Below are 26,686 nucleotides of genomic sequence, written 5' to 3' on the forward strand. Positions count from 1 at the left end.
TCGGGGGCGGCGCTTGCTTGCCTCTCCCGCTCGGCCTCGGCCGCGGCTGGTCACGTGAGGCGCGCGCCATGGCGGCTCCCGCGGACGGTGAGGCGGGAGGGCCGGGCGGCACCGCTGCTTCCCCGCACGGCTCCCTGCCCGCCCTCCCCTCAACCCCTCTCTCTTGCAGGCGCCGACCTGGAGGCCTCGCTGCTGAGCTTCGAGAAGCTGGACCGCGCCTCCCCGGACCTGTGGCCCGAGCAGCGTGAGTGCGGCGGGCCCGCGGCTCTGAGTCTGACAGCTCGGGGTGGGCTGGGCGGGGGTGGTGAGAGCCCCAGTGGGGCCGGGCCTCCTTGGGGCAGCTGCACGGGCCAGGCTGGGCCCGCCGGGGCCGGGCGGGGTGGCGGTGCTGCCCGCAGAGGTGCTCACCCCCAGCCAACCTCTGCTTTCTCTTCCCAGTGCCCGGGGTTGCCGAGTTCGCCGCCTCCTTCAAAAGCGTGAGTGAGCGCTGCCTTGCCTTTCGCGTTTCCTCCTTCCGTGTGATGGTAGAGCTGCAGGTTCTCTTGCGGGCTTTACATCGTCTATGAACCGTGTCTCAGTAATAACTCCAGTATATACTGCAATATAATTTTTGGTTTTAAAGTATTTTTTATATATGTGTTTGTTTTTTATACCTTATGCAGTTTACTGTGTATGAGAATTGTACTTTGGAAGAAATAAGGGGTTTTAAACTTAAGAAAATCATATTTTCTGTACTGATTTTTGGCTTGTGAATGGTAGTATTCCGTTTTTAACTATAAAATGTCCGGGAAAAAAACAAGATTAAACGTAAAAGCTCTGCAGAGCACACTGTTGTATTTTTGCTGTCAATGTAACTAGATTTCAATACAGATTATATTTCATTGTGTAATTCTAAAAATTGACTTTTCTGAATATGAACTTCCAATTTTTTTTTCAAAACAGCCCATTACAAGTTCTCCTCCCAAGTGGATGGCTGAATTAGAAAATGATGATATTGATATGTTGAAGGGTGAGTATGAATATTGCAGGCAGGAGTTGAGGTTGCCAAAGCAGACGGGAATTCAGCAGTTACTTAAGAGGCTTAAAAGACTTGTTTTTCAAATGTTCTGGTGGTGGCCCTATGGCCTGAGGGTCTCTAGCCATCATATTTGCAGAATCTCCAGCTCAGAAGTCTCTTTATCGTGTTATTGATAGACATTTTCATTAAACCAGTTATTTCCAAGAGCCTCTCCAGATGTCAGTGGCAGGCTGATTTTTCAAAACGAGCAGTGTAACACTGTGCATATTTCAGTCACCTTGCTTAGCCTTTTTTATCATTGTATAAGTACAGCAAGTGTCTGCTGTGTTTTGAGAATTAGCATTTTGGAGGGGCTCAGCTCAGTTGCTGAGTAGCTTAGACATGTTGATTGACTTGTTCAGAGAAGCTCTACGTGTGCATTTTCCCTCAGATCCAGGAGCTCTAATGCAATGGTGAGGCTGTATGGGCAGGTTACAGAAGGATTGGCTAGGATGTGCACTTGCTGCATGTTGCAGCTGTTAGTTTGCAGTAAACATCCCTCAGCATGCTCTGCCTCTCGTGAATTACGGATGGTGATGTGTGATCATGTCACAGCTATAAAGTGAAAGGGAGATGAATGAATCCTGACTTGCTCCAAGAAATGTGCTTCAACTCACATTATTAATGTAAAATAAGTCCATTCCCTTGCATACTTTTGTGTAGCTTGTTCATGTTACAGTGTGAACTTACAGGAACTTCCAAAGTATGGGTTAAATTATTCTTTGCAATGGTGGGAGATTAAAGCATGAACTTGAGTCATGGCTTTCTCCTTACGATAAAATTAGGAGTGGAGTCAGGTTGAATTTTGAACATACACTGTTCACTGAAACAGATCCTGACAGAAGTATTGCTTGAAAGTGTTCTGTGAGGTACTAAACAGGTGAACTGCTACTGGAAGATGATAGACAATGCTAAAATTCATCTTTTTGTCTCTTCTTAAGAGTTGGGGAGCCTCACTACAGCTAACCTGATGGAAAAGGTTCGTGGCCTGCAGAACCTGGCTTATCAGCTGGGACTGGATGAATGTAAGTGCTGTACACAGATGTGACTGACTGCAATGCAAATCTTCCACTAAAGCATGTGCTTGTATATTTGTAGCTGGAAAAGTGTGTTGGCAGATTTGGCAAGTGTTTGAGGTCAGTTATTAACCTCCTGCAACAGGATGGGAGAATGAGCTTACATCTGACAACTTCCAGCCTACCAGCATGGGTGAAAACACGTATGTCAGTCTGGTGTTACCCAGTGACACAGAGATTTCTGTTCCTGAGCTAACATTGTCTTACATAAATCAGGTCACTGCTTAATTTCCCATTCAGATGCTAAAGGTCTTAGAATACTTGTGGCAGTACTCCTCTCAAATTTCATGCACTGCCTCCACAGTGAAACTTGCACTTTTGTATAGGATTCTCCTTTCACTTTGTTGTTCATACTGTTTTCTACTTCTGTAGTTGTTACTTTTTCTACACTCATGTGTAGTGGGAAGTGATGTCATTGCGTAATAAAGATGACTGTCATCCCAATTGCAAACAGCCAGCTCTTACTGTGTTTTTTTGAAGAAAGAGCTCCTTTCATTGTTTCATTTAGGATTCTTGTTAACAGATTGATCCAGCTTTGAGGATTTCAAGAGTATTGTGGAGTTGTTTTTAATGCTACCCATAAATATTGACACTTTTTTTTTTCTGTTTAGTTATGCTCTACCATAGACCTTGGTTGCAATTACTCTTGGACTACACAAAGCACCAAAAGTTTCAAGTCTTTCACCTTCCTTTCAGTGGGTAACACAACTTAGTAATAATAAACCTTTAGAGTCTTTCTGACTTCAAACCTAGGATAGCCTAGTGCATTCTTAATAACATATCATTAAGCTTATTTTAACTTACTTCAAGTTTATTTTATTTTCGGTGCTAACATCTGTTCAGACTGTGTAAAGCATTTGGTGCAGTAGAAGTTGAAGTATAACAGTGTAAGACTGAGTCAAATGCAAAGATTGGTTGATGATTTGCTTTCTTAGTTAAGTTGTAGGCCCTGATGTCCAACAGTGTTGTTCTGCTAAATGAACTTTAGCAGAGCCTGAGTTGCAGTAAAGCTAGGGTTATGTTTGTTTCCTTGTTCCATGTGTAATATTTGTTGCATGTGTTTCCATTTATTTGTACTGAACACAAGTGCAGACATAAAGAAGACATAGTGAAAACTGAAATATGTGAGGCTCAACAGTTATAACTTAAGTCTTGAATTTTCAAGCTTTATGAAAGGTTTCTGTGCTTGTAACTTCTTGTCACTAAAGGCAGTTTTCCTTTACACTGTAATCCATTGAGCACGTTGTGTGTGGTAATACAGATTTATCTTTGGAAAATTTTCCCCAAAAATTAGTTGTGGAATTTGAACAGAAGCTGCTCAGGACTTTTTCCTAATACTGTCCTTAGGTTATTCTCTTACGGACTTAGATAAGTGAAAGAACAAGAAAAAAATCCAAAATATCTGTTCATTAGAGTTAAGGGACTTGTGGTTTTGTCTCAGACGTATTGGGTTTGGTTATACCTCTGTACTGAAGTTTACTAATCTTTTGACTTGGCTGGTTCATTGAAACTGGCTGTCAAAAGCAGGACAAAACCCACTGCTGACCAGTCTCCTCTAGATGGCAGCATGAGGCCTCCCGCAGAAATCTTGCTTCTTTTTTATAAAACTAGCGTTTCAATTATGGTTTGAAGCTGTTCTTCTCACGATTGTTTTTTGTGATGTATTTTATCTTCTGAATGTCTTTTTTAATGGTATTTTCAAGTGTTTCATCAACGGTGAGGCTGAGAGACAATTCTGCTTCAACGTATTATTATTGCTTTTCCTTCCAACTCTTCTCTTCTAGATCCCACCTAAAATCCTTCATATTTTCAAAGACTTATTTTTCTCCAAGTTATTAATTACATACTTTGCAGGACCAGGGTGATTCCTGCAGCACTCCATGAAAAATGTATCTGTTCAATGATGTTACAATCATGTTGTGAGATCTGTTATTGTTATACCCTGTTCACAACATCCTTTACATCAGTTTTGCATTAGAATTCATTATGCAAAGTGTTGTGGGGCTGGGTGCCTTTTGAAAAGTTTCTTTATTGAGGTACTATTGCAACATTAGCATTGAAATCTGAATAATTGATTTGGCATGATGTAGATTGATAAATTAATAATTGAGTTGCATGCCTTGTTTCTTGAATCCATACGAACTCTGTTACTATTTTGTCTATATAAGTGGACTTTCTTGACAAGTTTGGAACAGATATATTGAATGTTTTGTCCATCTTGATGGGACATCTGAATGGCTTTCATCTAGGAACAGTTGAATACTGTTACCTGAATTCCACATTTTTATTATCTACAATTCCAGCTGTCCCTAAGTTTTTGGCCATGGATTTCTCAGTTCCTCTTTTGGTTGTGTGCTTTTCACAGATTTCCTTTCTCTACAACTGACTTCCTCCCTACTTTCTTCCATAGGGTTACCTTTGCTTTCTGTAACCCTGCCTAGCTTGTTGACTGCTCCATGGCTTCTATGAATCAATTTAATTTGTCAACATGTAATTTAGCTTTTCTTTCCAGCTTGTTGATCCACTTTCTTCCTGGCATGCTAGTAGGTGCATTCTTGTTCAGCCTATTCCTTGCAGAATATTAGCACAGGATTCACATCAAAGTATAGCTTTCCGCAAATGAAGCAGGATTTTTGTAGCATGAAGCATGTTTTTAAAAAAATTGTTACCTTTCTTTTTAAGGACAGGCTTGGGTCTTCTTTGTGTATTTGTTCTTTGTTAAAAAGTGATTCTGGAGTTCTATAGAAGCTTCCAGGCTCAGGTCCTTGTATCAAAAAAGTATTTTAAAAATAAGTTATTTTTCAGCACTTCTTCTGAGGTTTCAGCTTGTGTTTCCTTGTCTACTTTTTAAGCTGTGTGAAATTCTACCTTATCATTTTTCTTATAGCTGCTTTTCTCTTTTTGCTTTGGTTCTTAGAATCACAGAAATATTTAGGCTGGAAAAGACTTCCAAGATCATGAAGTCCAACCTTCTCACATTATAGCTCCTATTTTCCTTCTGTTAATTCGTTATTTTATTGCTTAGAATAATCAAAACCATGTTTAGTATTTTAAGTCTTGCTTTGTCTCAATTTTACTGTTCCTGTTAATGTGGGTATTTTAAGGGAGAGGGAATTTTGCTTGATGAATATACTGACTTTTAGTTGTTCATACAGTTAGGGTGACTTTGAGAGACATAGTAGCTCTTCTGAATGTGAGCTGCAGCCACTCGGAGAGTCTCATTTCAGAGTTTGGGGAAAAAAGGTATAAAAGCCTTGTTATGAACTTTTTTCATCCCCTCTGTGTCCTTTAATTTTTCCACTTTCACGCTTTGCTGGGAGTGGAGTAGTGAGCACTGCAGAATGAGCAGACCCCAGCTAATGTGACAAGCAAGAGGGAAATAGTTCTTTTTTGGGAGCCTTGTCACAGACCCTGACACAATGTTTGTGGCCCACAAAGCAACAAGTTTCAAAACACTTAATGTAAATAACTGCCAGTTTAGATTGGAAGCTCTGTTTTTCTACTGTATGACCCATTGCACCTTTTGGAGGAATGTCAAAGTCAAAGAGTCAAAGCTGACTGTAGAAGAATTTGAAGTCTTGATTTCATGAACTGGCAACTTCGAGAAGTCCATGCATTTAAAGATGTACCCTGTAATACTTTGGGATATATGTATACAGAGAGATGTGTCTGAGAGCTACATACACAGGGAAAATGTTTTCTTTATAAAAAAACCTTAAAGTTTGGGTTTTTTTTCCAAACTTCAGAAAGAAACTTACCTATAAAAGTAGCAGGTATGTAGGATGGGAGAATGGGAAAAGCATTCTGTCACTGAAGGAATGTGGTTGCCTAGGGACTTTTTGAAGGCCCTGCTATTGTTTCCCTGTGAATCTCTGATACTTTTCAGATAAATGTATGAACCACTATGCTATACTGGTTCAGAAGTCCTTAAATGTAAGTATAGATAGCTGATATCACAGCCATGTTTATAAAATCTCACTGATGCCAGAATGATTATCTGGCCACTATGGTATCACAGTAGACCTCCAGTGACACTGTCAGTGTGACACTTACTGCAAAGTCTGTTCTTCTTAAGCCCCAATATCTTTGTGAAGGTAATGCTGCCTTGGTGCTGTGTGTGCCTTAAATATTAGAAAATGTAGGATTACTGACTAAACAGGTATGAATATAATTTATAATTTCCCTGCCTGTGATTTTTGGTGGTCTAATCTCTTGTGTTAGATTAAACTTTTATTTGGAGTTGAAGGTGATTTGTGATGTTCCTGCTGTAAAATTAGGAATGGCCGTATTATCCCATGTCAAATCCTCATTCTCTTTCAAGAGCAACGAGACAGTTCCCAAATATGCTCAACCAAGTCTCCTTATTTCTAATTTTCTGTGGTTTTGTGCACCCCAGCTTTCACTAGGCTCTAGCAACTCTGCTCCTGTTTTCTTGGTAACTGATTTATTTTCCATATATGTTCAAGCAAATTTAAAAAAAAAAAGGGTGCTGTGGAAGAGCTGTTTAAGGGCCCACAGATTAGACCTGGGTGACTTGGGAGATTGCAGGTGAACAGTAAAAGGTTGGTCATCTTTTAGCACCAGACTGATAGAGGAAAAGCCAGTCCAGGTTTAATCAGTCAGTGATCATTTTCTTTGATATGAAGAATAAGTAAATGACTAAGGTTTTTTGACCTGGAGAGAAGCAGCTCATGTAGTATGTGAAAAAGGTCTGTAAAACAATAATACAGAGAAAGTGTGAGTAGGGAATGTCTCCTCACTGTCTCTCATAGTATGGGAACCAGAGAGAATAAAAGAGTCTATGGGACAGACATGAGGAGATACTTATGTTGTGCATTGAATTTAGAGCACATCACCACTGGAGCTTCTGGGTATGGAATTTCTCACTCAGTAATGAGAAAAATGATTGGAAGATAAATCCTTGCTGGGTGTCTGCTGAGAAGTCTCCAGTGGCTTGGACATCTTGGAGATGCAGAAAGCAGAGAGAGAGAGATTACTATGCAGGTCCAGCTATGTGCCTCCCTGCACTTACAGTCTTCTGTAGGTGTTGGACATGTCAGTCAGGGTGGTGGGTTGGAAGGACCTTTTGTTTGACAATAGATATTATTTATTTTAGTAATAGGCTAAACTGCCTGGTCGTTAAGCAACGGCTGCTAGAAATCTCTGAGGTTCCCTGTAATGGGGCGATTCTTCCAGAGGCAGCAAGAGATGGATAGCATGTGAATGAGGAACAACTACCTTGCTCTCAAGTTAAGCTGTCCTTGGTTTTGAGTTGTAGTCCTCTGCAACCTCAGCAGCCTCTGAAATTTCTGGAAAATCATAAAGGAGTCCTTCTGAATTCCAGGCTATGTACAGATCACCACATTTCATTCGATTGGTAGTCTTCAGTTTTTTTATTTTTCATTTCAGATAAATGCTGTCTGTTATGATCTCTTGCCTGCAAGTTCAGCTTTTTTTGTAGGATTGGAGGGGCAGAGGAGTTCATCAGGATTTAACTGTAGCATTTTTTGAACATACACCCTTAGTTCTACCAGTGATCCTTGCAGGCTACTCTTGTCATTGAGTTTTGGATGGTGGTTTGTTTGGTTTTTTTTACCTCATCTTGATGCTGATCATAAGTAGGATATGTTTAAATAGGGGTCCATCTTTGGTGGGCTGAACTTACTTGTTAAACTACAAGTCAGGGTATGACATTGCCACATTTGAACTTTGTATACACGAAGTTGCTGAAGTAGAATCTAAATAAGGAAATGAGGGGAGATAATGTATCCTTTTACTGAAATATCTTTTTCCTTTTGTGTAATGGATTGGCTTGCCTAGGAGTGTCTCCATGTAGGTGAACATGCAGTCTTTTTAGAGTCCACCCAAAACACCTGGCCTTTGTACCCAAACAGGCTGCTATCAATGATGTAATTGATCAGATAATAATATTTTCTGATCATAACCACTTTTTCTTTAGTCCTGGCAACAGAGAGACTTTTTAAGCTCAGAAGCCTTACTTTACATTTGTGAACATGGCCTCACTTCTGCATTACAGTTGCCTGGTGCTCTTTCTGGTTTGTATGTACAGTTGTTTGCAACAAAATGTTTCAGGTCCTTACATTTGTAGGAAACCAACCTATGAACAGATGTGTAAGTAAAGGGTGCTTTAATGTGGTATCTTCTGAAATCTGTTGTTGGTCCATTTTAGTAAAAGCTGGATGTCCACTCTGTAGTCTGGAGAGTTGCATGGAAAAGTGAATTGGACTCCTATGGTTTCTTACTAGCCAAAATGAGGTTTTGGAACTGTGTAGAAGAGCAGACTTTCTATAACATGAACTCTTTCCCTATTTCCTTGAGGAAATAAGACTATCTAAAGTGTGGTGGTGGAGCTGGAGAGCTGCCTTTTGGAGAGGCAAGGAGGAAATAAAGTGAAAGAGTAGCATGTGATTTGGATATACATCCCACAGCAGCCTCAGTGCCAGTAATTATGAAGATATAGCAGTATTTTTACCATCTTGACTGCTGACAAAAGAGCAAGGAGGATGCTCGCTTTTTGTTTGTTAGAAGCTGGCATCTCCAGAAGTACTGTGCTTCTAGCACTTGTGCCTGTATTGATCTGAAACATGATGGAAGAAAATATGTTTAGGATCGCCTACATTGTTCTGAATCTGTTGAGCTTGGAAGAGAACAACGTCTGCCAAGTCTAATGCTTGTTATGTTCTTAAACAAAATACAGTTTTACTTGCAAGGTGAACTGTCCTGCATAAGAAGAAGCAGTTTGAGGTGTGTGTGTACTTCAGTTATTTCTGCTCTGTTTAGAATTTTCTTTGTAGCAACTATTTTCTTGGTTAGTTTTCTGCATTTCCTGCCTTGCTCAGTGAACCCTCATCATTTCAGTTTGTTTTGCTTGAAAGCATCTTTCTCACTTACTTTGTTATTTAGTACTGTGTTTGGCAAGGACTTTATGTGAAATAGTATACTTCACGTGCTTCAAAGCTTGAAGGCAGAGTTTTACATCTGGACAACAAAATTATGCTCTTTGGACGCTGGATTTCTGTAATACACAGATTGAAGAGTTACTTAGCAGAGTTAGTAGACTTCTCCCATAGAATGTGTCACATTTTGGTTGGTTCATTTTTGGGTTAGGAGATGATTGCTGAGAATTTCAGGAGCTCACAATCAGCTGAAACGGCTGGTTTAGTTTTTCACAGGAGAAAAAATATGGAGGCTGTTCTCAGTTTACATTCATATAATTCTTCATAGTAATTCTTGGGCCTTATTTGATTGTTTCAGAGAGATGAAAAGAACACTTAAATTGTCTGTTAAGATGTTTATGTGGCTTGTCACCACAATATCCAAGGTGCTGTGATTTCCATGTGAAACCTTGGTCTTTCTCCCGATTCTTTCTACATTCTCCTCCCACACTGTAGATCTATAGCTTCATTTTAATGCACATTTCTGTGGTAAGAGATACTCTGCATCTGCAGAGGCACAAGGAAATGACCTTTCCTTATACATTTGCTGGGTGGTTTATTTACAGGCAGGGTTTTTCTGGGGCACCTCCTGCTGGAAGAGCAAGACATCAGAATGCCAGCTTGAAATTGCCATTCATATATGATCTGTGAATGGGCTAATTCTGACATGTAGGTAGTTAAGAAATGATTACAGTCAGAAGAGTCGTGACCTCAACTTTTCATCATCTCCATTGGCTTCTGCCCCAGTTTGGAAGTGAAGGAGGCATAGGAAGTTTTAATTGTACCTGTGTGATTTATCCTCAGTCAGCTCTTTAATTTCTTCTGGCTGTCTGAGGTTTCCGACACGCTGTAAATTTCTCCAACTTTTTCATTATCTGCAATTTCTTTATGACTCATGAATCGGAGTGGAGAGAGAGTGTGGATTTACAGCAGAGATAAACATGTCCATAAAGTCTGTATCTGTGTCAGTAATTGTACTGCTGTCAGTGACTGTCCTGTTTTACAGGTCTCTCTTGGGAGAGGAACATGCTTTGCTACCAGTGTCAGAGAAGTGTTTGCTTTGATTTGCATTAACGTGCCAGGAGATTAGGTTGCAATGGTGAGGATGGAAATTGAGTTTGGACCATGGCTGCTATTGTTTGGGTTTTTTTTAATAAATGGGTGTATATTAGAGTTGCCCTCTGTGTGCAAAAAAAAAAAAAAAAAATGCAGGTTTAGGTTATTCTTAAATATAAGAAGACAGTATACTGATACAGAGCGAGACAGTATACTGATATCAGATGTGATTCTACCCATATGCATAAATAGTGCATTCTTACCATAAAACAAATGCTGTGTCTAGGTAACTGTCATATGTGGAAAGAAATACTGCATAGATCCTTAGGGTGTTCTCTGTCTCCCGGTAAAGTAGAATGAATATTTCTGTAAGTTTCATGAAATTTCTGCATCTTTGCCTTCTTTCCCATCCCTTACTCTTAAGGGAAAGATGCTATGGTGGACATTGATGGAGATTGTAATCTCCAGGCATTGATGATTCTGATTGCTGCAGAAGGAAGTGTATATTTGTGAAGTTTGAGAAAAGGAAAAAAAATCTGTAAAACTCTCCTATATGTGTTAGAAATTCAAACTTCTACAGTTTCTCTGTACTTGTCTATGTGGAATCTTCTTTTGTTAGATTGTTAGATTTTGTTAAATTGGTCTGGGTTGGATTTTTTTGTCTGTGACCTAATACTTTTTTTCATAATAAGGTAATTATTTTACCACAGGATTATTTTCAAATATCCAAAGTGACTGTAAAACCCCAAATTTCCATTATGTGAGGCATTCACTGAGACTCCCAAATGCAGCTGATTGCATTTTTCTAATTCTGATGGACATCTCGTACCAAAAGGAGATTATCATAAACAATGTAAACTCTGTGATTGCATAGATAGCTTTAAAATGTGATTTGGCATAGAAGTGTTAGAAATGCTAAAATGACACCTGCCTTTGCATGGTTAATTCTGGAGCCTGAAGTTGGAAGTACAATGGGGAGTTTTTCCAGTGGTAGTGTCCCATCTTGCTCTGATACTGAGTTTCCAAAGCTATATATATAATGATCACATGCTGAGTGGCCCAAAAACTGGCAGATAACTGCTGTTGGAGTGAGTGATGCTCAATGCAACAGCTAAATTCTAAATAAAAGCTGAGATGGTGAGATGCTTTTTACCTGATCTTTATTGAAATGTGGGGTTTTTTTTTTTCCTTTTCTCTTGTCCTCCTCCTCACCTTTTCTATATGCCCATACCTAGTTTGTGAATCTGATTTTGTTAAAAAAACGGTTACCTCTGAAAGGTACTTCAGCCAGGATGTATTGCTTGCTTTATTAAAATAAGACAAATACAGTATTTGCCTCCACTGAAAGAAACCCAGGACAACAAATACCTACAAACAAGAACAACAAAATAAAAGCACCAAACCAATAAAAAACCCCCACAAAACATTCCTTATACCCTAGTATTCATGTCTAAGAATATCCTTCATGAAAGTCCCCTTTGTCTCTTATAGTTTGTTCAATAGTAGGAAGAAATTCTGCAGTGGTTTGATCCTTTCTGGAAAAGATTTTTTGAATTTATGTTGATAGAGTGAAGGTTTATCTAGATACTTCCTGTGGTTAAGAAAAGGAAGCCTTTTTTGTCTTAGTGAGGAAGAAGAGAAAGAAGTCTGATTAATCTGAAAACTAACTGACCAAACTGTTCTGAAGACTGTGAAATCAGTCACCTGATTCATCACCATTAACTTCTGCAGGATTTTTTATGCTACTCAAAGCACCAGTTTGTGCTTTGTGAAGACATCTGGAACATTAGCACTGGTCAGTCGAGTAGTGGAACACATTGTGCAGTCACCGGTTCTGCATTCTCTGTTCTAGGAGTTTTGCCAGACCTGACTCAATAAAGCTTTAAGCAGCATGATCTAACCTCATAATTGACCCTACTTTGACCAGGAGACCTCCTGCACCCTTATAACCCCAATCATGCAGTGACTCCATCTTTCTGTGACCTAAGATCTTCTTCTAGACCTAGAAGTGCATTTGAAGCCCGATTCCCCATAGCTCTAAATGGTTCAGCTTATGAGTTTTAAGCCAGGTGCAACTTTATGATCTGCCTTTATGGGAACAGCTGATTAGGAGCAGGAAACCTAAGAATTCCTGTATCACAGTGATGGCTTTTAGGCTTTGAGGGAATGATGAATGGACTTTCAAATACATCCATAGACAGAGCTGATTACGAGTCTGTGTCGTGTGAGCTGCAGAGCCCATTTTTGTGTGTAAGGAGATACAGTCCATTCAGAACAATTCTTTAAGTTGAGCAGGAGAATGGTCCTCAGCATACACAGAGGTTCTTGTGTGTCTTGGCTGAAATGAACAGTGAAACCACTTCTGTCTGTCTAGACAAGTAGAGGGTCAATGGGCCTTGACTGAAGAGCTTTTAGCCACAAAAGTAAAGGAATGGGCTGTCACATTAAAGCATTTCTACCTGCCACATGCTTGGCACAGAAAGAAACATGACTACAAACAAAATGTTCTTACATTATACTGTCAGAAGCCTATTTTTTGCTACTCTCATTCTGACAGGATAACTTGTAGACTACTGTCAGTGGAGAAATTGAGTATGGGGAAAAGTTTGATCAAGCATAAGGTTATGTGCATTTTTCCATTATCATTTAAAAACACAAAAATGCCAAACAAATCTCAGGAGTCATTCTAGCAGGGACTCTCAAACCCTTACAACTGGTCTGTATTTATTATTTAAACATCTTCTGCTGTCTATGCATTTATTAAATTAAAACTTTCCACTTCTTCTGTGTTACTAGAACATTTACTCTGTATTTACAGATACTGGAAAGATTATCCCTGTGCCATCTCTGTCTGAAATGTTTTCCTGTAAATTTTGGCTTCTGGCAGGAGTGAAGAGAGAATTTTCTTCCACGGTATGGGTTGCTGGACCTATTTGTAGAGCAACAGCTGATCCCAGTGAAAAATCTCACTAGAGTGTGACTTTGGAGACTTGGCTCAGTTTCTGGTACTACCACTCTTCTGCTTGGTTCATTTATGTGCCTTCTTAAATGCCTCTTCCTATCTCCCCAGCTGTAAGGTGGGGTTCATGTTATCTTGTTTTTGCAAGGCATTGAAAAAATGGTGAATTTTAAAAAACAGCATATAAAGCATTTATTGTTAAGTATCCTTTGCTGTGTGCTGCTGTTTGTAGTTTCCCCCTGCTTGCTGCTATTATATGCCACAGGAAGGTATCATTAGAATATTGTGTCAGTCATCAGAAGCAAAATGAGAATATGAAAATAAAACAGATCCCAGTGTCAAGTGCTCTTCAGCCTGGGACCCAAGCAGGGTAACTAAGAAAAGTGAGGCTATTCTCAGCCATTTGAACACATTATATATATAAAAGGATTTCTATTTGCAAGCAGCATAAAGGTTAGAAATTATTAGTCTGTGTCTGTTCTAATGCCAGAAATTATTTACCTGTTTAATTTGCTGTATTCCTCTTCTGTTTCCTCCATTTTGGATCCAGTGATAATGCATACAAAGCTGTGTGAAAATTTGCCAAGTATTTTGTCACTTTATTGAGTGGTTTCAGTCGTCCTGAGCATGAAGTCTTCTGTGAGATCAATAGTGAACTTGCCACCTTTCCTCTTGCATCTGCAGGAGATGCAGCTTTGAACATCCCGTCTTTACAATGTTGCTAGACCAAGTCTGATAGTATCTGACTCTTATTGCTTCATTAACTTGTGAGCCTTAGAACAAGATAAAAATGCCCTAAAGCCTCTTATCTGATGATTGTTGTAACCTTCTGAGTGCCATTAGTTTAAGTTTGCAATCAAATGCTTCCCCTGAGTATAAGGAGCACTGATTAAACCTGAAGTGTCCCCAGAGGCTTTTACAGCTGTCATGGGGGCAGTGGCTGCCCCTGTCCAAAAGGAAGAGGGGGGCTGGAGGTCCCGGTGGGGGGGCCCACTCTGCAGACATCCACGTGGCTGCCCCAGCTGTTCCGCTTTGCCTAATGAATTGTTTTACAAGGGGAGGCTGGATATTGTCATCACAAGCTGCCTTCCCCAGGGACTGAAGCCAGCCTGATAATGACTAATGTTAGTGATAGTAATTGAAGTGTGATGGCTCTCCAGGGATTTTCACACATGCAGAGCTGTCAGGCACTTGTGGCTAGTACAGTCCCATGAATACCTCAGAAATGCTTTTTTAATTGCTTGACTTTTATAACTAGTTCCCATACATATCCTGCTGAAATACACATTTTAAGGGGATAAGGAAAAGGAGCTGAGGACTCTGCTATGACCCTTGGTGTAAACATGTGGTTACTGTCCTGACATGTTTCTAGTGAGGATGGCTGAGTGTTCTTGCTCCCTTAGTCTTGGTGTGGGCCTGCTCGGTGTGTGCACAGGCATGTACAACAGATTACCCCTGAATGTACCTTTTCTTTCATGTCTACGCCATGTCTTCTTGATGCACAAAGATTGTACTTGATTCTTAAAGAAGACAAGAACTTCATTGAAGAATGTCAAAGGATTGCTGCTGTTAATAGCATGGAAGCAATGACAGCTATTTGCATTTTCTTAGGCATCATTGAAAACTGAATGTAAGATAGAATAAAAATCTTGTAAAAACATAGCATATCCCAATATGTGTCCCAATATGACTGGAATTTATGGCCATGAGATTTTGGGAGTCTAGGGCAGAGGAATAATCAATTTATGTAAAACTGAGTGATTTTTTTTCTCAAAATAGTCTCATTTAGAAGTGCATTGTTGGATATAGCAGTGGGCCTGAGATAAAAGTAGCCCCAATGGGGTACTGTACTCCTGACTTACAGGATCCTAACATGAATTTGTCAGGGTGCTGAGATATTTTGAATTGCCTCTGTCTCAACAGGGAGGTTTTGCTGTGGCATTTTGAGTTCTAGCTGGAGATCAAAAAAGGAAGCTTGATGCTGTTGCCAGCAGAGTAGACATACTACCTCTTCTTACCATATTCATTGCAAGTTTGTTCTTCACCTCCCCCCTCCAGTGAAGTGTTGGCTCTTAGAAATTTATTTTGGTAATAAAACATTACTTTATACTTGCCCATGAAAGGATGTTTGAAGGCTGTTTGTGGATTCTTTAAAGTGTCCAAGAGATTGTTGTTCCTTAAGCACACTGCAAACTCATATTGTAATTAAGTTTGATGGATTAACATGCAGAAAGTTAAGCTCATAACTTTAAGTGGTTAAGTTATGCTCTTAAAATGTGGACCCAAACCTGTGGTTGGTGTGTTGTAATTCAGTTGTCAGTCCCAAAATTGTATGCTTTAATGGGTTTTGGTTCTGAGAAAATGGGTGAATTTATTCTTGCTATTTTTGGTCACAATGAGGAGATAATGAAGTTGTGCTTACTGCTTTTCACAGTTTTAAGTCTTGACAGTAAAGCTAAAGGATACAGTTTATTTTTTTTTGCAATTTAGCTTACAACTTGTACTGTAATTGAGAGGAGGTGGGAGTAGGAAACTCCATGCTGTGTAAGAAGAGATTTTCAGTTTGTAATTTAATTGTACTGATTGCTTGTTGCAGCACAAGCACGAGAGTAGAGGTAATTGAAAGACATCTAATAACTGATTAAGTAGATTTCATTTATGTGTTGTTTTGAGTACTGTTTTAGTGGAAGCTTGTAAACTTTATTATAATAAGTTCAGCAGAATATATTTTCTGTGTAGAAATTATTTTACATTGATAGGGCATTTTCATATGGAGAGCTTTTTGTGCTATGAGGAATATATCCACATATTGTTTGAACTACACAAAGTGACAATTATTTTGGTGTCTGTCTGTGCACTGTCATGTATAATTTTGCTTTTCAGGTATTTGGTGATTTTTTTACAAACATATGTATTATAAATAAGTATCTCTAAGTCCTTGCACAACTTCCGCCAAACCTGTTAAACCCATTAAAAACGATTAAACCTATTAAAGCTTTCCAAGTTTACTGTCAATACAATAAATATTAGCTCCCATATTCTTCAAATTAAAATGTGACTTCTGTTTTCTCACTGTAGGGTTTGATCTCTGTTCTACTGAGCCAGGTAAAATTGGGTTCAGCCAGTAGCTGGAGGGGAACCTGTGAAGAGCCCAGGTGTTGCATTAAGCAGCATTGGTGCCCTGCTCCTGGAGGGTTGCTGAACTGTTATCCCATGGTAGCTCTAGAGGGCTCTCTGCTGTTGGAAATGTCACATTTCTAATGACTTATATGACAAAGGTCTTAATAACCTGTTGGTCCTTAAAGAACTCATAACACTTTTTTTGCAAATGCTAACTTCATTGTCATCAGCAAAATATAGCATATGCAATTAGGATCTAATTTTCTCCAGTGTCAATTAAAGGGTCTCATTTTTATTCTAAACTGTGTTGTACTCTGCCTGGAAATGTCTGTTACTTAAGTTACAGCAGTTGAGTAGTGTAGAAAGTAATTTTTGTGTGTGCAGTTTGTTCCTTGTTAAGTCAGTAAGAGTATGATGTTGCTGGCACTGACTCTGCAAGAAAGAAAGAAGATAATCATCCCAGGCTTTATTGTAACCATGCAGTTTGTTACTGTAGTAGCCTTAAAAGTATATGGGCATTGTTTCAGGAGAATTGGAAATAAACGTATAAGATGGAGGACAAGACAGGACAGGATGAAAGTATGAAGAGTGATTTTCAGCAGAATAATAGGTGCTTGTCTTCAAGTTCTAGCAATGCATTAGAAAGGAAGGAGTACCTTCTGGTAGTACTTCTGGTTTTATTTTGAAACCCCTTGGGTGTTATACAGGGACATGAGTTCCAGTTCAGCTTGATGGGTGGGCAGTGGCATGCTGAGTTTGACTGGTTATCTATATCAGACTTGGTTGCATTAAAATGGACTTTACACTGGCTAGTTGGAAAATCAGTCAAGCAGTTAAAGATTGTAGTGTTATGTTCTCTGTTGTAATAATAAAGTCTGTTCTCTTATGGTTTTGTAGGGTTTTTTTCTGTATATGTGCCAGTGCTACATTGCTTTCATTCAGTTGTGTTTTGAAAGCAGTGAAAACTAGAAGTAACTAGGAGTAACATCTGTGAAAACTACAAGACTAGAAATAATGTTTGTCTAGTCTAGAAATAACTACAACATGATTGCAGCTTACATTTTGCAGCACCTTTGGGCATCATGGGTTGGATGTCTGTTATGGACAGTGCTGCAGTGTTCTGCATGATAAGGAGCTTACAAATTGAGGGAGTGAAAATAACGTTGAGTTTGATGCTCAGGGAGCTTCCCAGTGAAAATGCACCAGTGTCCTATTTTACCTACTCTGTAGTGAGTTCTGTCTTGTGTATTCTGCAAAGCCCTTGTTTAAAATCACTCTTGTGAATTTACTGCTGAAGGGGGAAAAGGTGAAGCATGGATAGACTCAGGAAAGGAAGAGGTTGTTTTATTTTCATTGGTAGTATTTGCAGTTCCCCAAGCAGTGAGGGCTGCAGAAACTGGCTTTTGAGAGTCACAACTTGATTAGATGTTTGGGTCTGTTATAAAATCCCGTGGTGTCTGCCTCTTGAAAATCCAGCATGAAAATCCTCCTTATACAGTGGAGGAAAGGTATTGAGAAATCTGTCATGTAAATTCTGTGTCTTTTTCCTTCTTCTAGGAACTACATTTCATAGTAGGAAAAATACACTGAATCACCCTTATTTGCAGAAAACACAAACTAATAACAATTAAGCTATTGATTACTTTTTCAGGCAGTAAAAAGATGCTGCTTCTAGGATTCATTTCCCCATGCCATCCTTGACTTCAAACACCTGCAACATACAAGTTCTGGTTGTGATGTATTCAAACACTCAGTCCTCCCAGCATTTTGGATGTATTTATTGCATGTACTACATCTTTTCATGTCTAACCACTGTAATTTGAGAGGAAATAATATATTTTGTATTTAAGGTTATGGGTTGTACTAGTTCAGTTGAAGTGGGGATTTTATATGTTTTAATGCACTGTTGCAATTTTGTGAAATGGAATCTTAAATTAAAACCTTTTGTGTAACTATTGAGCTTGTGCTTATAAATTCAGAGGATATAGGCATAGCCAGTTTTAAACTACAGAAGATTTTGGAATGTTTTTTGAAATATATTTTCAAGTAATTGTGATTGAACTGAAATATTTTTTGTGAGATACAGTATTGTGGAGTGGCACCTGCATCTTCTTTATGCTTTGACTTGTTAGTTTTGAATACTTTTGTAGTCAGTTAATAACGTGATCAGAATACTGAAGTTACTAAACCAAATGTCTCATAACAGTGTCTCAGAATTAGTATTAACAGAAATCCTCTCAATATGTTTAAACATGCCTCTATCTATATTTCATATAACACAAATTTGTATTGAGAAGCAAAAGGAAATAAACATTTTCTATAGTCTTCCATTCCTAGTTGTTTTCTGATTAAGGAGCTGTGGTGGGTAAAATTCAGGTGCATGTGAGTCTTGGAGATCACTACACAGCTGACAGGGATAAAAAGAGTTTTTCACCAGTGGTGGCCTTGAACCTTCAGAGGCCTGTGTTTATAACCTTTATGCTATATGAAGCTGTAGTCTAGCTGCCTTAAGGTGTATCTAGTGCATATATAAGTCTTTTCACTTCAAGGTCTGCTTTTTACTGAGTACTGCATATCTCTTTCTAAAAAACAGAGAAATTACTTTTTAAACTGTTTTTAGCCATTTTCACTTTTTGGTAATCAGCAGCATCACTGACTTTCTGTGTCTGAGTTTGAATGTACATGCAAATGTACTCAAGTAGTGGCATTCCATTTAAAAAACTGTTTAGTTGAAATGAGTATAGCAAAAATAATGTAAAGGTTGTAGCAGTATGCAGTTTTCAAAAAGCTGAACTTCATGTGTAAATGCATGTATTAATGTTACCTGGCAGTTGTTTTCAGCACAATGAATGTTTCATTCAAACTTTCGAAAATGCATCTTTTTTTCTTTATTATTTTGACCTAGTTTTGTTGCATGGATGGCTCTGTTTAGTGAACTTTTTCCAGCCATTCCACACCATCCGAGCCATCAGTGGATAGTAATTCTCTAGTTGCAATGGGTGGCAATGCCTAATCTCTGAAGAGCTGGCTTGTGAATCCCTATCTGAGGTTCTGGTCTAAACCAGACCTCTGGGGTCAGCACAGTGCATTTACCAGGTTGCAAAGTCCTCAGTGTCCAGGTTGCCTGGTGCTTCCCTGTTAGAATTCAGTGTGCCAGACCCACGGCACCCTTGTCTTTCATGAATGGAATTCAAAAAGACACTTATATTTCCATAAATAAATTAGGAATTCAGTGGCTTCTTCCGGCTAATCAGGGCAGGCTGATAAACCTTGCTAGCTGTTTAATAAATGAATTGTGACTGATTACCTATTAATATGGACGCCTCAGGAATTCACCCTGGGGGAAGCAGAGCAGTGAAATAGAGAGGGGCATGGCCCCCTGGGAAATCAGGGCTTCATGTTTGCAGCTTAAATATCTCTGTGAAGTATCAATAAGGAGGTAATTGAATTTTGAACACAAACATGAGCGCCGGATGGATGAAGGAGAGGGGGGCCCTGATCATCTCTTCATGCCCCTTCATACTCCCCTCCCCTTCCCCTTAGAGACCACTCTAGTGAAGATAGATGCTAAATCCATTAAATAAAGATTAGACTGTGTTGTGGTAGAAAATGGCAGCTTAGCTAGATCCCTGGGCAAATTGGGACCTTTAAGCAATACAGAAAATTAAAATATACATTTTTAACAAGTGTGCTGTCGACACAGTAATAATGACTCTGTGGCTTGTGGGGTTTGCTCACCTTTCAGATCTGCTTTTGTTTGGTTATATCACTTGCTCTTGTTTTGAAACCAGCCTGCTTGGTCTCTCTGAAGCAGAGATGACTTAGAGGAAAGAAGGTTATTTTCCCACCTTGCTTTCTGTCTTTGGCACTTTTTATTGGCTCTTATGCTTAGAATAGTATCAAAGATCAGTACCCTTGTATTTGAATATGGAAATAATTAACTTTGGCTCTGACACAGTCACATGTTCTGAAAAGTAGTTGGAAATAGTCCATAGGAAGCTTGGAGATGTAAATGTGATCAAACTTTTTATAAATGGTTTTTATTTTCTAAGCATATGGCTTTGTTTTTTATTTACTCCAGATTAATTTTTCTGAATTCTACTCTTATGGGAAAGATTAGTATAGGGTTGTGCATTGTAAAAGGTCAATATTCTTTTTTCTCACACAGTGAATTGTAGAAACACAGCTGGAAGTGGCGTTCAAGGGATGACAGTTTTTCTTTATAATACTGTGCTAGACATAGAACACAACCAGGCCTTCTTCACAATCTCATGTACCCTCTTGTCTGTTGCAGAAGGTCAACAGATCTTCTTGGGTTTTGCAGGCAAAACCTCATCTGCTTAGTAGAGGACAAATTGCCATACTGGAGAGACTACTCCTCCTACTTTTTCCAAGTAAGATGATCATTCTACAGAACAAAATCCAAAATTGTTTCTGTTTAATGATTTGGATCAAGAAATGAGCCTAAACCAATGTTTTCCTCGAGATAACTGCTGTTCCTTCCATCTAGAATTTTTTTTTCTTTAGTCTAGATAGTTTTGAAAATGGAAAGAGAAAAGAATGATTTTATGCTTTGTTGAATGTTTCAGTTTAAGACAAGTTAGGAAGAAACCCCAAGATATTGAATTACAGTGGACTGAGACAATAGTAATGTGGGGACTTCTCTTTGTACTTCCACAATCATCTCCTTGATAACACCACCTCCCTTTTTTCAGACTTCTCTCAAATATTAGCAGTTGTGCCTGGAAAACACTTGATGCTGTTTTTTTACAAAAAACTTTGTAAGCTGGCTTAGCGTCAAAGGTTCTCTTTCATGGTGTTGGCACCAAATTGGAAATGAACAGGTACCACTCCTTAGCTAAATTGCAGTAATTGATTGTGTATGTGCTGGAGCCTGTCTCAACTGAAGAAGCCAGGCCTCAAGCCTCCCTTGGTAAGGGGAGATTACAGCACTGGGTTTACCTTTGACCAAGCATATCCATCATGGGCTGCTTTATTTTTGGGACTTCCTGGCCTTTGTTCTCCTTGCAAGGGGACAGTTCCTTTCCTGAACCCCACTCCTCTCTCTCCAGTTCTCAGTCTGCTATTTATAACACATCTAATTTCCTTTAACCTTAGCTGGCCCCTTCCAAAGTCACCTGTACCTTGACAGCCTATGTCCCTTTTTATTCTTATGCTACAGGCATTCCTTAGCCTTATTGTGTCACCTATTCTTCTGTCTATTCTGGAGATTTTTCTGCCCTCTTATTCCTGCTTCTACACTTAGACAAATTTTCCAGCTCAGGAGTCTTCCTTCCTTTGTAATGTCCCAGATTTAAAAGGAGACTCTTGCTAATTTGTTCTGTTGCTTCTTCTGAAGGCAGGCATGTGCCAGGAACCTCACAAGCTTACAGCTTTCCATATTAAGGCACTTAGTGATGCAACATTTTAATTAAATTAACCAGAATTCGTAAATTGTAGATAGACAGATTTTCCAGATCATCTCAATATGAGCTTTTAGAGTGATCAACACTCTGCTGGTGTTTAATCCATCAGACTGCCATATGGAGTGTTGAGGAGTAGAATATCTGTTTATTAACAATTGTTGTTTTTTCACGTCAGCAAGTACGATTTTTGTATTTGAGGACCTAGGAGTGCAATCTGTTCCTTCATCTCTTACATGAGTTATATCACCCTCATGCCAGACCTCATTTCATGCCAGTCCTTCTTTTTTTACTCAATTCAGGTGATCCAATAGGCTGTCTAAATGGCATAAGAGAGCAAGAGGGTCATTCTGCCAGAGTCTTCAGAAGTTGTTTGGTTACACTATCACAAGGGGAATGTGTTCAGATGTCCTTTATTGAAGAGATATTTATTGATATTGATATTATTGTCCTTTATTGAAGAGAAATTGCAGATACCCATATTGTTGGTGATTTCTGTGAACAGGTGAGACATTTAGTGAAGGTTTGCAATTTTATTTACGATAATATGTCATAATTCACAAAAGTCAGGAGATTGCTCAAGATTGAGCCAACATTTTATTCACTCTCAATTAATAAATACCTGTTCTCAAATCCTAGGAAATCTGGTGTTGGACTACTCTAGGAATAGAATTTACCCATCTCTTTAGAGCAGTTGTCTGTTCCATTTTATTGAGAAATACAAGTCTGTTTCTAGTCATTTAGCTGAGTGAATGCTTTCCATTGTTGGTCTTTCCAATGGGAAAAATACTCTTCAGGCAAGAGGAGAAAACCTTCTTGTGTTGTGACGTTTTCATTGCTCTCCTCAGAAAGAAGTATTAGCTCTTCTAGAATGGGAGATGAGATTAGTGCACTGCAGGAATATGTTTTACAGCACAGGCATCAGGCTTTTCTCATCAAATCTATTTTAAGATGTTTTTCTTTGTGAGAACCCCCTGAATTCTCAGCTGGAGTAAAATGCAGTCATTTTTATACATTCAAACATGTTCATAAATACTGGCTTGCTTTTTTTGGATGCATTAACAGAGTGAGGAATAAGATGTGCTTATTAAGTTGATTTCAAATTTATCTTCATTTAGGTGAGGTACAAAGAGGAGGGAGCTGTTGGTATGAGTTGGTGGTGATAGGTGGAAAACAGCGGGTGTTTGTCTTTATTAGAGTTGTCTGTCTTATCCAGCAGATGGCATTGAAAATGTACCTGCTGGTCTTTCTTCGTGCTAAGAACTGCCTTAAATGAAATCCAAAATCCTACAAGCTAGACTCTTCCTTTTGGTGCATAGTTGCAGATCACATCTTAATGAGGATTTTGAGTAACCCCTGCCTGCTGGATAAAACAAAAGAACTGCTGCTGGATTCCTAGAGAGGGCACGAGTTCTTCAAGCCCATGCAAACATCTTCCAGTGGAAGGCCATGTCTTAGGCTGGTGACAATAGGAGTTTATAGGCTCTTTGCATGTGTGTCAGTAAGAGGAGAAATGGTGAATGTTGATGATTTTTATAGTGGGTATCACCTAGTTTCCAATTAAATTATGAGGAAAGTGGGATGTAGATGTATTGTAATGATTCAAATTGTATGTAGTTATGGCAGTGAAAGTGAGAAGGGAAAAATCCGTACTATGGATGAAGAGAATATCAGTTCTGTAGCACTTTATCTTTGTTTCCTGTCTTTTCAGTACTCTTACCTTTATTCTCTTTTCAGTAAATAATTCTGATAATATAATTACTGTGCAAACACTATCGTGCTCATGCAAGGTAGTGTTTTATTACTCCTAAGGAGCCAGATAATTTGAAAAAAATTATAAAATTTATGTACATGAAACACAGCTATCTTGTAGAGTTAGCATGGCTTTTTTTGTCTCGTATTGTATTTTGTTCTATATTGTGACTGTAAGTTAGCAACATCCATATTTCAGAGTATTTAGAGCACAGCAGGAGCTAATGAACATTACTACCTTCCTAGAACTTATGGGATTAAAAATGCTTCCTAGCAGCCCCTTCATTTCCCTCATATCTGAGGGACCTTAATACTTGTTGAAAATGGAGCTTTTTACTCCTCATCCAGTGCCAAACTAATTGTCTGTGATCCCTCTTTCAGTGGCTGCTGTTCTGTTGCTCATTTAATCTTGTGACCAAGTATAATGTTTGGCTCCCCAGTAACTCCAAGCACCCAAGCCATAATCTAAATCTTCTTCCATTTTTTGATATAACACCTTGCTATGGAATAAAACCTTTCCTGTATATCCACACAGTACTTATCCAAGTTTTTATAATATTATACCTTTCTCAGAATCTTTGATCTTATCAAATCTTGTTCCACTACAAAGATGAGCTCCATATTTTGACTATGATCAAGATATCCATACATTTCTACACATACTTCACTATTGCATCAGACCATTTCCCCATTTCTCTTTCTCATCATATTTTTTTCTTTGTTGTTCTGATGTTCTGTATGTTGTGGGTTTTTACATGATTTTTGTGTTTCTGGATGAAAAACCTGCTGTTGGGCAGAATTGTCTTGACAAATCTGTCTGAAGTTACTGGAGAATTTACTCAAAGTAATTGGGCTTTGTGCACAGTAGATGAATGTTTACATGATTTAATCATGTTTTGCATGTGCCCCTCAAACCTCCTGAGCTCCTGGGATCATCCAAAACAGCCAGGTCCAGAATAGCCAGGTCCCCAGCATGGTGAAGCTGAGCAGATTGTTCTTCTCCTGTATGTCTTCAGGCTTGAGTGAATCTCCTAGTCACAGCAAATTATTATGCTATCTCCCACCTCTTCTGTTTGAATTTAATAATTGTTTATGCTTTACACCCTATATTTCTGCATAAGATCTAATAATCTTTTCCCAGGAAGGAAATAAGTCTCATTCTCTATTTTGTAACTTTGGATATTCTGTCACTTCAGGCAGTATTTTGGTAGGAATAATTCTGAGATAGTGTGGTATAACTATTCACTTCTAGGGAGTTGCTTATAAATCAAGAGTTTTCTTTATGAGAATGGAGGGGGGGGAGGAAGGGGATCTCTTTGATTTTGAAAGGTAGTGCAGTTGTTATTTTACATCTTTTCAACTGAGAAGATAAATTGAAAATTCCTATTGATTCCCAACTCTGAAAAGAATGAGAGGGGAGAAAAGCAGAAAACAAGTAATGGAAGCTAGTCAGATTAAAATTAGCAAAAATAAATGTTTTTTACATAATGAATGTTTTGATGTGGGACTTTCTGCCACACTGGGATTTTTTTATTTTCATTTTAGACCACATACTTAGCAGCAGTTGGAAAGGAATCTGGCAATTAAATGGACGATGAAAGCGTTCTTAGTTAGAGCAGGAAAAATCTAAAATGAAGTAGGAAATATCAGCTCCTTCAGGATCTAAAATAAGCACTTAAGAAGAGGAGGAATCTTTCAGTATAATTATTCCATATGTCTTCGTAATGTGGCTCCCTAATTTATATTTTCTTGTGATGCTTCTGATGTTGGGTGCAGTTAGACAGGATATCTGACTGGGTAGATTACTGATCTACCCTGCTCTATCAATTCCTGTGCTCATTTACAGTTTTTATGACTACAGAGTGCACAGATTCTTGTTCAATAGGAAATAACATTTCTACAATCTCTTTTAGCAACTAGTCATAGATCCTATTTATATATAGGACTTTATATACAGCATTTTAGTCAGTGGTATAGAATGTAAATTCTGAGCATGCTCTGAGTTATATCTCTGGAGAGAACATCATTATTAAACCTTTTTGAAGGTGTCCCTGGTGGCAGCTCCGTAGAGCAGGTGGCCTGCATGGCACACGCACACAGAGAGTCAGGAGCCTGTGTCTTATCAGACCATATAATCTAAAAATCATTCAGCCTGTTTTAGTCTCCTGGGGAGATGATGACGATGACACAGGACTCTTATGCTAAAAACTAATTGTTAAACTGCAGAGGACGTCATTCAACACAAATCCCAGCAGAAAAGGGCTGGGTGATGGATATTTCTGGGTAGCAGGCCAAGCTCTCATTTGGTTTTCAACAGATAGTTCTCTGGGTTGCCCCAAGATTTTCATGTCTAGTACCTGGCTTACTTGAAAATAAAGAGCACATTAATTTAAAAAAAAAAAAAAAAAAAAAAAAGCGCTAAAAATTTACATTTATTAATGTATGCATATAAGACTGGAAGGAGCAAGCAGCTCCTTCTGTGTCTCAGGGCATAAAATGCCCTCACTCTTGCCTATGGTGCTTGGGTTCCCTGGAACGTTAAGCAAAGCAGTGGGTAGGTAGAAGGTTAAAGGCAAGGAAACGGTGTTGAAAAGGAATACAGCAAGTAAGTAGTATGTGGGAAAGGAATGTGGAATTGCATATACATCTGTTGATTGAAACACAGTGTGGAGATCCAGGGAAGTGATGCGTCTGCAATGCTACGTCCAGTGCCCCAGTGTGAAGAAGACATTGGTAAACTGGAGTGAATTCAGTGGAGGGCCACCAAGATGACCAGGGGCTGGAGCACTTGCCGTGTGAACAGAGGCCAGGGGAGTGGGGCTCATTCAGCAAGAAGAGGTGGCCTCACAGGGACCTGATAGCTGCCTGCTGGAACATGCAGGGAGCTTATTTGAGAAGATGGAGTTGGGCTGTGGGAGGACAAGAGAATAATTGTAAATTGAAGCAAGAATGTTTCTGACTGGAATCAAGAGAAAACTTTTCCAGCATGGAACAGTCAAGTGTTGGAAGGATTGTCAAGAGAGGTTTTGCAGTCTCCATTGATGGATGTTTTTATGGCTTGACTGGATAAAGGCTTGAGCAGTCTGTCTGTTCTGAACAGAACACTAACTGCAGACCTGCCAAGGTTCTATCATATCAAAATGAATCTCTGATTCTGTACAATTTTCCTCATATGATATTGTACTGTATACCTTATTTGATCTTTTCTGGTAGATTAAATTTTCTTCACTAAGCACTTTTTCCTTGTATCCTGGTTTTATTATACCTCTTCTACTCTGCTGTACTTT

General features: G+C 38.9%; 1 protein-coding gene across 7 annotated transcripts in view; it reads left to right on the forward strand.

Moving 5' to 3' along the window:
* The first annotated feature begins 7 nt into the window (after window positions 1-7).
* Window positions 8-26,686, forward strand: part of LIN52 (lin-52 DREAM MuvB core complex component) — a 40,457-nt gene continuing 13,778 nt past the window's right edge. For 2 of the 7 annotated variants that reach the window (XR_001522258.2, XM_015631492.2), the window contains exons 1-6: window positions 8-87; window positions 170-244; window positions 439-476; window positions 943-1,009; window positions 1,999-2,082; window positions 12,964-13,058. Coding sequence is in view for 5 of the 7 variants with exons in the window: in XM_015631492.2 (XP_015486978.1) it covers window positions 69-87; window positions 170-244; window positions 439-476; window positions 943-1,009; window positions 1,999-2,082; window positions 12,964-13,058 (378 nt within the window). In the remaining 2 variants the exon portion in view is untranslated. The other 5 variants (XM_019007062.2, XM_015631495.3, XM_015631494.3 and 2 more) reach the window with 5 other exon arrangements.

This window comes from Parus major, chromosome 5 (genome assembly GCF_001522545.3).
Source record: "Parus major isolate Abel chromosome 5, Parus_major1.1, whole genome shotgun sequence".
Classification (NCBI taxonomy): Eukaryota; Metazoa; Chordata; class Aves; order Passeriformes; family Paridae; genus Parus; species Parus major.